This window comes from Vicia villosa, linkage group LG3, assembly GCF_029867415.1.
Source record: "Vicia villosa cultivar HV-30 ecotype Madison, WI linkage group LG3, Vvil1.0, whole genome shotgun sequence".
Taxonomy (NCBI): Eukaryota; Viridiplantae; Streptophyta; class Magnoliopsida; order Fabales; family Fabaceae; genus Vicia; species Vicia villosa.
In genome coordinates this window covers 208,008,869-208,021,638 of record NC_081182.1, presented here as the reverse complement: position 1 = coordinate 208,021,638, position 12,770 = coordinate 208,008,869, and the positions used below count along the sequence as shown (strand labels likewise).

The 12,770-nt window shown below is 41.0% G+C and overlaps 1 protein-coding gene across 1 annotated transcript; it reads left to right on the top strand.

Moving 5' to 3' along the window:
* Positions 1-1,326: 1,326 nt before the first annotated feature.
* Positions 1,327-4,143, top strand: LOC131659833 (uncharacterized). Its single transcript, XM_058928961.1, has 4 exons — positions 1,327-1,730; positions 1,887-1,967; positions 2,535-3,374; positions 3,504-4,143. Exons 1-4 carry the CDS (start codon positions 1,327-1,329, stop codon positions 4,141-4,143), a joined length of 1,965 nt encoding a protein of 654 aa, XP_058784944.1.
* Positions 4,144-12,770: the final 8,627 nt, after the last annotated feature.

The following is a 12,770-nucleotide window of genomic DNA, read 5'->3' as shown; positions in this document are numbered from 1 at the left end:
CTCTATCCATCGAAGAGATAGAAGGGATCAAGGCTGCCCTAGAGGCGTCCCGAAAAGAAAAAGAGAAATTAGAACTTGATTTGCATCAACTTACCAACGAAAGGAGTCAACTACGCTTTGACCTTAAGGATAAGAACCAAGAACTTCAAGCAATGAAGGAAGAGAATGATAGACAAAGGAGTAAAAGGAAACGTGCAACCGAAGGGTATTTAAGTGCTAATTTTAATTTAGAGGCTCATGATGAGAGGTTGGAGCAAGCTGATGCGGAAATTGCAAGGTGGAGAAGGCGTTATAAGAAAGCTTCCCATGACAAAGCAGAATCCGAGAAAAATATAGAAGCTGTGGTCTTTGAATTAACTGATAGGACTAAGGATCAAGAAGAGGAAATAAGAAACCTCAAATATGATCTTCAAGAAGCTCGCAATGCTGGACAACAAGAGTGTGCAAGGAGATTAACCATGGAAGAGGCACTTTTACAGCGCACCGAGGAGTATAATAGAGCGTACCAAGCCATGGTATCACTTAGGGAAGTGTTCGCAAGAGAGAAAGAGGTGCATGAGGCAGCCCTGAACGAAAAAGACTATCGGAAAAAACTCTACACAATTGTTTCTACGGCAAGTGAGCATGTGAGCATGGTTCCTAAGATGCTTGAAGACTATGAGAAATGTCGCGATGATTATGATAAGCTAGTCTTCTTGTGTAATGATTTAATTCAAGATATTCCAAAGAGTTTGGCAAAAGCAGAATCATCTCCTATCATCCTTCCCGAAGTAGTCAAAGAGTTCATGGAGCTTTGTAGAGATATGGTGGACAAGTTCCAAGAAGACATCCAAAGGCGTTCTTAGCTTTATGTTATTTCCTTGTTGCTTTTATTTCAAGTACTTTCAATTTAATTTATTTTGAGTATTTTTAATTTCAGTTTCCCTTCCCTTTTTGTAAACCAACAATAAAGTGGTATTTTCTTTCAATTAATAAAGTGTGTTTATTTTCGCATTTACTTATTGTTCCTATAATATTCACCAAATAAATAGATGCAAGAAACAAAAAAAAAAAAGAATGTGTATTTACTATAATAACATGGATAAGACATGAACATAGCATAAGCATAATATTCATATCATGCATGTCATATTTAATTACAAAGCATAAAAAAAAACTATCTTTATCTCCAGTCACACCATTGGAGAAGACAATCAAGCAACCATACCTGTGTACCAAACCCGAGCTCAGAAGAAGAAAGCAATGGAACAACTAGAGCAGAATCAAGCCGCCCTTCGCGAAGAAGTGACCCAGTTGAAAGGAACTGTGGATGAGATTAAGGGAGGAATGACTCAAATGTTGAGTTTCATGAAGGACATTAAGGATGAGCATGAAAGGGCTAGGGAAGCTCGGAATCGGTATGAGGAAATGCCAAACGATGGCAATCCACTGTTAGGATATGTTCGAGGCTTTGACCCTCATAAGTCAAACGCCCACTCATCAAAGAGGGTTACCAAAACCCATGAAGAGGGAGAAGCCTCCCATGAAGGATTTATTCCCGCCACTCAGAAAGAGGGGGCGCCTCGCACTGTTCGCATCCCTGCTAGCAATCCACCCAAGGATGAGGATTATGTGGATTTACAATATGGGGAAGTGGACGAACCAAATCAGGAGTCCCAACATAAGCAAACTCAAGCTGATTCTGAGGAAAGTGCTAGAAATAGTGGACAAATCAAGGCGCTGGAAGAAAGGTTGAAGGCAGTAGAAGGATATGATGTCTTTGATGTGGATACCTACGAAATGAGCTTGGTGCCGGATTTGACTATTCCTCATAAGTTCAAGATACCCAACTTTGAGAAATACAAGGGACTTACATGTCCTAGAAGTCATTTACGCATGTATGTCAGGAAGATGGCTGCTTACGCCAATGATCAAAAGCTAATGATGCATTTCTTCCAAGACAGCCTGAGTGGGGCATCTGTTGAATGGTACATGCAGTTGGAAAAGACACATATCCGAAGCTAGAACGACCTTGCTAATACATTCCTAAAGCAGTACAAGTACAATCTGGACATGGCACCCAATCGGATGCAACTGCAGAACTTATCCCAGAAAAAGGAAGAGTCATTCAAGGAATACGCCCAAAGATGGCGAGAAATGGCATCCCGAGTCCATCCTCCATTATTGGAAAAAGAGCTGGTTGACATGTTTATGAGAACTCTGCAAGGACCATACTACGATAAAATGATTGGGAGCGTATCCTCGGGATTTTCAGATCTGGTGGTTATCGGAGAAAGAATTGAGGACGGAATCAAGGATGGGAAGATACAAGGAGCTTCATCTAACTCTTATCACTCAAAGAGGCCCACCTCAACCTTCGCTAAAAAGAAGGAAGGGGAGACCAATGCAGTAGTGCACCAAGAGTTTAGACCTCCTATGACATACCCACCTCAACAGAGCAGATTCCAAGGCCCTCCGAGGAAGTTCGACCCTTTGCCCACTTCTAAAAGTGAAATACTGAAATATTTGTTAAATGAGCAATTAGTGGAACTCAGGCCTATGCCACCTCCGATTCCCGGAAAAGCTACACCCAATTTCAAAGCTAATGAAAGGTGTGAATTTCACGCCAATTCTCCTGGACATACATTGGAAAAGTGTTGGGCTTTTAGGCACAAGGTTCAGGACCTAATAGAGTCAGGGGCAATTGCTTTTGACAAACCTAATGTAAAGACGAACCCCATGCCTCGCCATGATGGCACAGTCAATGCAATAGAGGTAGTCACAGAGCAGGAGTTAGTTCAACAACGGAGTTCCCCCATAGACGCCCTTAAGAGGTATCTACTCGCAAGAGGGTTCATCCTAGAACATAACGAGGCTTTCAAGAAAACCTTGCAAAGGCTGGTGGATCAAGGGGTAATCCAATTTGAGGAACATCCCGAAGAGGAATATGTGGCCATGATGGACAGGAATGAACCATTGATGATACCTAGGCAAGGGGCAAGGAAGACATTGATCATCCCTTGCGCCAAAGCGCCAGTGTTGATACCCACACAAGTACACACTAGGATCATCCCAGTCAGAGATCCGTACCCTATGGACAAAATGAAAGCAGTCCCTTGGGAATATGAGTCTAATACTAGTACCGATGTGACAAACATCGCTGGGCCTGGGGGCATGACTCGTAGTGGTCGCATATTCAATACGGAAAAATCAAAGGAGAACTTAGCACAGGCAAGTGATCAAGCTACCGTGGTCCCGACTGAGAAAAACACATCCAAAGACAAAGAAACCACTAACAAAGATGCTGAAGAGTTCTTGGCGTTGATTAAGAAAAGTGATTATAAGGTAGTGGACCAGTTGCACCAAACTCCATCCAGGATATCACTCCTCTCGCTGTTAATACATTCAGAAAAACATCGAGACACCCTGATGAAAATCTTGAGCGCTGCCCACGTAACTAAGGACATCACTGTAAATCAATTCGATGGAATGGTGGCTAATCTCACTGCTGGGGCATGCCTAAGCTTTAGTGACCATGAGCTACCCCCACAAGGGAAAGAGCATAACAAAGCCTTGCATATATTCATACAATGCGGGAAAGCCCATCTATCTAGGGTTCTGATTGACACAGGTTCGTCATTAAATGTGATGCCAAAATCCACCTTGGACAAGATAGACTTGGAAGGACTAGTAATAAGACCAAGCCGTCTGGTGGTCAAAGCCTTCGATGGGTCGCAAAGCCCGGTGTTTGGAGAGGTGGACCTCCCTGTGGTAATAGGCCCCCACACTTTCTGCATCAATGTCCAAGTAATGGAGATTGAACCTGCATATACCTGCTTATTGGGACGTCCTTGGATTCATGCTGCTGGGGCAATTACCTCCACTCTGCATCAAAAAGTAAAATTTGTGGATGGAAACTCTATAGTAACTGTCAATGGGGAGGAGGACATATTTGTCAGTAATCTGGACTCGTATCGATACATTGAGGCTGGAGAAAAAGCATTAGAGACTTCGTTCCAAGCACTAAAGATCGCAACTGCTGTCACGCTACCAATTGAGAAAACGCGAAGGGCGGTAACATCTTGGAGAGACCTGCAAGACACAAAGATGGAAGGCGGGGCAAAGTTCCAGAAGTGCAAGAGAAAAGAGATCGTCTGGGGTTAGGATACCAGCCAACAAAGAAGGCTGCAAAGGAAGAGCAACGTTTCCCTCCGATCGCACAAACTTTTGTCACAGGGGGATATGAGCATGTATCCATGATATCTAGCATGGAGGGTACGTCCAACTTCATCAGGATGATTAGACCAGGAGAACAACTTCAAAATTGGACAAGCCTGGAGATACCAGAGATAGTTTATGTTTCAAAGTAATTTGTTTTGCCGTGTGTTTTATTTCCCTTTCAATTAATAAAAAAACAATGTCGCTCATGCCTCGCCCGAAGCATAGAGTTGGTTTGTAAGGGCCCCATTTACTTTCAAAGTTGAGTTTATTAATAAAATTGTCGTTTGCATTTGGTATTGAAAACTCTATCTCGTTCTTGCATTCACTTTCTCGAAATGACAAATAACATCCTTGCATAAAACAAAAGCACAATCATAATTGCATACTAAAAACAAAAACATAAACTTGTGCAGATCACCTTCTAACATCACCGATAATAATACTGCTGAAACTCAATGTAAATTCGAGGCTCTCGCTAATCAGTCTGAGGAAGGGGATAAGGAAGACGATGAACTTCCAGAAGAATTGTCAAGGATAATGGACAGGGAATCCAAGAGAATGCTCCCCCCTCAAGAAGCAATCGAAATCATAAATTTTGGCACCGTCAAAGAACCCAAGGAAATCAAGATTGGGGCAACACTGAACGAGGACATAAAAGCAACACTGGTCAAACTCCTTCATGACTATGTGGAAATATTCGCTTGGTCATACCGTGACATGCCTGGGCTGGATACAGACATCGTCGTGCATAGGCTACCACTCAAAGAGGGTTGTACACCGGTCAGACAAAAACGCAGAAGAGTTCGACCCGACATGGATAATAAAATCCGAGAAGAGGTACTCAAGCAGTTTGACGCAGGTTTCCTCGCCGTAGTTGAATACCCATCATGGATCTCCAATATAGTGCCAGTGCCTAAGAAGGATGGAAAGGTGCGCATGTGTGTTGATTACAGAGATCTGAATAAGGCAAGTCCAAAGGACGACTTTCCACTGCCACACATAGACATACTAGTGGACAACACCGCGCAAGCTTCAGTGTTTTCATTCATGGACGGATTCTCGGGGTATAATCAGATTAAAATGGCTCCCGAAGACATGGAGAAAACCACCTTCATGACATCCTGGGGTACCTTATGTTACAAGGTGATGCCTTTTGGATTGCGAAACGCTGGGGCAACGTATCAACGAGCTATGGTCACACTGTTCCATGATATGATACACAAGGAAGTCGAGGTATATGTAGATGACATGATCGCTAAGTCCTATACCGAAGAAGAGCACCTCACACACTTGCAAAAGTTGTTTGAACGCTTGAAGAAGTTCAAGCTAAGGTTGAACCCGAACAAGTGTACATTTGGCGTGGGATCAGGAAAGTTGCTGGGATTCATAGTAAGCCAACGAGGCATAGAGGTAGATCCTGACAAGGTAAAAGCCATACAAGAAATGCCCGTCCCAAGGACAGAAAAAGAGGTTCGTGGTTTCTTAGGGCGCTTGAACTATATCTCAAGGTTCATCTCACACTTAACTGCTACGTGTGAGCCCATATTCAAGTTACTAAGAAAAGATCAACCAATCAAGTGAAATGACGATTGTCAAGTAGCTTTCGAAACCATAAAGCATTATTTACAAGAACCACCAATACTCGTACCCCCGGTGTCGGGAAGACCATTGATCATGTACCTCACCGTCCTCGACAGGTCCATGGGATGCGTACTGGGGCAGCAAGACGAAACAGGAAGGAAAGAACACGCTATTTACTATCTTAGCAAGAAATTCACCGATTGCGAATCCCGATATTCGCCGTTGGAAAAGACATGTTGTGCCCTAGCATGGGCCTCCAAACGTCTAAGGAAATATATGCTGAACCATTCCACATGGTTAATATCGAGGATGGATCCTTTAAAATACGTGTTCGAAAAACAGGCTCTCATAGGAAGAATCGCTAGATGGCAAATGCTACTGTCAGAATATGACATTCAATACGTCACCCAAAAAGCAATAAAAGGGAGTGTACTGGCTGAACATCTAGCTCATCAACCCATTGAAGAGTACCAGTCTATGAAGTTCGACTTCCCTGACGAGGACATTATGCTGGTGAGGGACTATGAAATACCTGGGCCCGATGAAGGACCCGAACCAGGATTGTGTGGACCCTTACATTCGATGGAGCCTCAAATGCATTAGGACATGGCATAGGGGCAGTCTTGACATCCCCTGACAATCGCCACATACCTTTCACTGCGAGATTATGTTTCGACTGCACCAACAATATTGCAGAATATGAAGCATGCATATTGGGTCTAGAAGCCGCGATCGATCTAAGGATTAAGTTACTCGAGGTATATGGGGATTCAGCATTAGTAATCCACCAAGTCAATAAAGAATGGGATACGCGAGATGCGAAGCTAATCCTGTACCGAGACCTCATACTGGAACTAATGGCTGAGTTTGAGACCATCACTTTTAACCATATCCCGAGGGAGGAAAATCAAATGGCTGATGCGTTGGCAACACTCTCCTCCATGTTCAAAGTAAATTGGCCAAATCACGAACCTCGGATAACGGTCAGACACTTTGAAGAACCAGCCTATTGCCTTACAATCGAGAAACAAGCTGATGACAAACCCTGGTACCATGATATTAGGGAATACCTGGAGAAACAAAAGTATCCAGAAAACGCCTCCACAATTGACAAAAAGACGCTAAGGAGGTTGGCATCTAAGTTCTTCCTAAACGGCGATGTCCTGTACAAGCGAAACTACGATTCAGTATTACTAAGATGTGTGGATAAAAATGAGGCCAAAGAGATCATCAAGGATGTCCATGAAGGAACCTTTGGGACTCATGCAAATGGACATTCAATGGCAAGAAAAATACTAAGAGCCGGTTACAACTGGTTAACAATGGAGGCCGATTGCTTCCAACACGCAAGGACATGTCACAAATGCCAAATATATGCTGACAAGGTACATGTGCCACCAAATCCACTGAACGTACTAAGCTCGCCATGGCCATTCGCAATGTGGGGGATTGACATGATAGGAATGATCGAACCCAAAGCCTCTAACGGACACCGATTCATATTGGTTGCCATCGACTATTTTACCAAGTGGGTCGAAGCTGCTTCCTACACTAATGTAACAAGACAAGTGGTTACTCGGTTCATCAAACATAACCTCATTTGTCGATATGGGATCCCCAGTCGAATCATTACTGACAATGGGTCGAACCTGAACAATAACATGATGAAGGAGTTGTGCGAAGAATTCAAAATTGAACACCACAATTCTTCACCATACAGGCCTAAGATGAATGGCGCTGTTGAGGCCGCAAACAAAAATATCAAGAAGATAGTACAGAAAATGGTGAAGACGTACAAGGATTGGCATGAAATGCTTCCCTTCGCCCTGCACGGTTACAGAACTTCAGTGCGCACATCCACAGGGGCAACCCCTTTCTCTCTGGTCTATGGTATGGAAGTAGTACTCCCTATCGAAGTGGAGATCCCATAATTAAGAGTCCTAGCCGACACAAAGTTAGAAGAATCGGAATGGGTAAAAACCCGTTTTGATCAGCTTAATCTCATTGAAGAAAAGCGACTAACGGCTTTGTGCCACGGGCAGCTCTATCAGAAGAGAATGAAAAAGGCATTCGATAAAAAGGTCCGCCCTCGAACTTATAAAGAAGGAGACCTCGTTCTCAAGAAAATCTTACTGCCCCGACTTGATGCCCGAGGAAAATGGACACCCAACTACGAAGGTCCATATGTCATAAAAACAGTGTTCTCAGGAGGAGCACTCGTCCTCATTACCATGGATTTGGGACGAGCTACCACATCCAATCAATTCAGACGCAGTCAAGAAATACTACGCCTAGCAAGGGCAAGATTCCAAGCTACGAGCCCAAGACAATTCGTAAAGGATAGGAAATCGAGCAATCATCAACTTCCAAAGTCAAAGGATTACTAGGGCCCTCGATAGCAAAAAAAGAGCAATAGCAGTATTAATATCATTTCTATTTGTCATTTTTCTTTCTTTCATACCTTTTTGTACATTCGCCAATTCAAGGCAACAATCAATAAAAGTTTTTCCTTTTCATACCTATCTTTTCATCATTTCAATACCAAGCGCAAAGAATAATTTATGTCTCATAAACTTTAAACTTTGAACTTAAAACAAGAAACTTACAAACCATCAGACTAAAATAGAGGGGACGAAACCACGACATCTCCGGTAGTCGATATACACCTGGCCCCGAAAGCATTGCAATATCCCAGTAGACTAACTTCAGACGATCTGAGTTAAGACCCGCAAAGCCGCTCGGAAAGCTAAACAAATCCAATGGGTGACAAAAGATAATACATCAAAGTCATCATACATATCCATATTTATATACACTCACATATGTACCATCTGCATAAGTATGCATGCATTTGCAACAAATCATAAGCATATACATTCGCAGAGCATCATTTTACAGATAAAGCTTGGCTTCTCTTGAACCCTATTTCAAACTCTATTTTCAATTTCAATTTCAATCCAAATCGTAACCTTCGCGTTACGTCTTATCACGGCAGTGATAATGGCAATTTCAATCCAAATCGTAACCCTCACGTTACGTCTTATCACGGCAGTGATAATGGCAATTTCAATTTCAAACTAAATCGTAACCCTCGTGTTACGTCTTATCATGGCAGTGATAATGGCAATTTCAAACCAAATCGTAACCTTCGCGTTACGTCTTATCACGACAATGATAATGGCAATTTCAAACTAAATCGTAACCCTCGCGTTACGTCTTATCATGGCAGTGATAATGGCAATTTCAAACCAAATCGTAACCTTCGCGTTACGTCTTATCACGGCAGTGATAACGGCACCTTCAATTTCAAATTCAAATCGTAACCCTCGCGTTACGTCTTATCACGTTAGTCCCTTGGCAGTGATAATGGCACCTTCAACTTCAATCCAAATCGTAACCCTTGCGTTACGTCTTATCACGGCAGTGATATGGCACCACGTTCTTTGGCAGTAGCCGGAAACTCATTTCAATTTCAATTCAGATTCCAATCCCAAACATGCCCTACCACGTTAATCCTGTGGCCAGCAACGCATCTACTCCACACCCCGCAATATCAGCAAATTTCGGGGCATTTTCAGTGTTCAATAATCTTCAACCTTCAGGTCGCAACAGGCGAGCGGGCCTGTCCGCCTCTTCAGGTTTAAGAAGATTGAACAGGGGCAGCTGTCATACCCCAAAATTTGCCCCATCTACTTCACCTACAAAGATTCAAAGACTAGGGTTCCATTCAAGCAACACTCCTAGCCAAGAGCCTCCTAAGGCTAGGGTTTGAGATTCCTCTAAGAGGGATCAATGAGATAAGGCTCCTAATCAAGGGTATATGGTTTATAGTGATCTAATTTAACTCCATGGCAAAAGTCAAGGCACCACTCCAAAGGTTACCTGCTTAAACAGTCCCAAGATCTACAATCAACTAATTCAAATCCAAAGTCAAGGCATGATCCAAACTTCTAACTATTGGTCACACAACAAGTATGGGGATGTATATCCATCATTTTATCAAAGCTTGATCATGATTCCATTAATAGAAACTCAGAGATGAACAAATACAAAAAGGTTCAAATTAGGGTTTCTTTAGGAGAAAGTCAACCCAACTTTAACTGGGCATAACTTTCACCTGGAACATCAAAAATTCCCCACTCAAAGCCTATTTTGAAGGAAATGGGATTCTCTACAACTTTGTCTCTCACAAGCTAGGGCTAGAAATGCTTCATTTGAGAGGTACAACACAAAGGATTACAGGTCATTTTCAGGCATCCTTCAAAAGCAGTTTTTTGTTAAAGAAGATATGATCAAGATAAAAGCTCCAAATGAAAAATATGTTCCAAAGTGGCTTGTAGAGGACACTTTGAGGTTTCCAAAAAGTATTAGAACTCCCTCATAGCTTAAAATTTGAATGAGATATGCTTGATCAAAGTTGGGTGATTTTGGAGGACCAAATGTGAAAAAAGGAGGTTCAAATTGGATTTCTTGCAAATAGGCCCATACTTTTATGACTTGAACTTGGCCCATAAGTTACCCAAAACATATGCCACGAATTTTATCACTTTATTTGATTTTTTACACAATTTTATTTCATTTAAAATTAATTTTTAATGATTTAAATAAGTGAGAAATCAAATATTTTGATAGAAAATATATTTTGATGAATTCCAATCAGCATTAATGGCAAAATATATTGTAATTTTCGTGCTCAATCAAATGGGAAGAGATTGATACAATATTTGGACCAAAATAGAAGGTTTTTAATCAAAAATAAAATCAATTTTCACATTATAGCAAGATTGGATTCAAGCAAGGTTTTGGACAATTTACTTGACCTAATACATCCTCTATAAGTAGAGGAATGATGCCACACAAATAGGGGACGAAAAATTCAGAGAGAGGCACACGTACAAGAACTCAAAAGTCACCAAGAAACTCAAATTCGGTTTCAAAGAATTGGAGGTTTTCAGGGAGATTTAAAGGTTCCAAAAGATTCCTCAGGCGATTTGGAACGTGTCTGGATCGCTGCTCTACATCAACAACCCCAGAATATCCTCCAATTTGTCAAAGTAAGTGGCTCTGAAACTTGGATCGATTAGAACAATTCATGCATTCTTACATGTTTTTAATGATATATTCTGCTTAGTTATGATGCTGTGATTGTTTCTGGGTCACTTGTTTGGAGTTTACGCGTTTAAAACAAGTTCCACCATTAGAGTCCGTTTTGAGTTTTAGGGTTTCAATTTAGGGTTTTTAATTAGGGTTAAAATTAAGCCAAATTGAATACATAATTGAGTTCGTATGCTTGAGACAAAGAGAATAAGATAGGTGCAAAACGTTTATTGCCAGGCATTTGCTGTTCGCTATTTTTCAGGCCCTTTTGCTACAAACGAACTCGTAGCGAATTCGTAGCCAATTCTGCATATTTTTTGCAGGTGTGTTGAGGAAGACGATTACGTGGCTTCGTCGTATTGGCTGCTTTTAAAATTCGCGTGCGTTTTCCCATTTGATTTTCGTGTTTCATATTTTATCTTATGCAAGCGTCTATTAAACAAACCAGCGCGTTTGGTTTAGTGGTAAACAAGCGCACCTGGGAGTGGAGGGTCACAGGTTCGAGCCCTCCCTCCAACTTTATTTTTTACGAAAGACGTGTTTCCTTGATTCCCTGCGCGCGCGTCTGGATAAGATACCATAGTCCCTCTCAATCTGACCATTAATCCTTCATCTCAGCCAGATCTAACGCCCTGGGGTTAATACCCATAACGTGTGCCCTCAAACCAACCTCACAGAATCATAATCTCTAAAAACTAAAATTATTTTTATTTTTATATATCTATTTTAATTAATTCTTTTTATATATAATTAATTATGTATAATAATTATTTTTGTAAATAAAAAATATATGATATTATTATAAAAAATTCTAATTTGTTGTTCGTTCCGATTAAATCGATTAATCGCATGGTCAACAATAGTTTTAATTAAAATGTTATTTAACTAAATAAAATTTGGTTTCTATTACTTGGTTAAATGGTTGCAATTATTTTATTAGTTGTGATGATTAACCGTCTTTCCTTCGCTTTAATTTGTTATTCTTTTTAATCGAATCAATCGATTACGAGGGGTAACAATGCATATAAAATTCTAAAATTATTAAAAAAAAATACCTTAATTCATTATTAGTGATAATCGAATCAATCGATTAAAATTGGTAGTGATACAAATTTCAAATCTTTTAACTATGGTGATCAAATCTATTGATCATTGCGGTTAATAGTACAAATTAAATCAGGGTTGTACGCCCACTCTTAAAACACTTCCCAAACTCTTCAAAACTTCCAGTATCAAATTACACATTATCATAGGCTATTTCAAAAGCCTTTGAGGTAAATTCCCAGCCCTATCGAATTTCTAATTCTAAGGGCGTACAACCCTGCCCCGAACTACGTAGACTCTGATCCTCCCTAAGGAGGTACGTAGGCACTTGGCAACAAGGCGAGTACCCCTCCTCCAAATCTTAATCATGTCCATAATTAAGCTTTAACCCTATTAACTTTCTGCCACCTTTCTTTATTTTTTGCCATAACCCTAATCTTGTCAATATTAACCTTTAGGAAAGGGTTTTGGGTGCCTAACACCTTCCCTTAACCCGAATATAGTATCTTACCTTGAATCTCATAATCATTAAAGGTTTCCTATTCGCCTTGGTAGAATAGGTGGCGACTCTAAACCTTTCAATTTTAGGGCAGGTTGCTACAGCGGCCGCAACTAGGGTTGCCTGTCTGGGAACGAACATGAATAGAAACCGGGTTAGGGTTTTGACCCGGTCCATACCCGGTCCACGAGTGGCCATTTGGGCCAATACTTGGTTTTACTAATCCGGCCCATTTTTCTTAACTTACCCAACTGTTTAATTATCAAAATATTAACAATACTAATTTTAATAATACCCCTTGCCAATTATCTTAGTGTTAGTGATGCTTAACGATTAACAAAAAAACTCA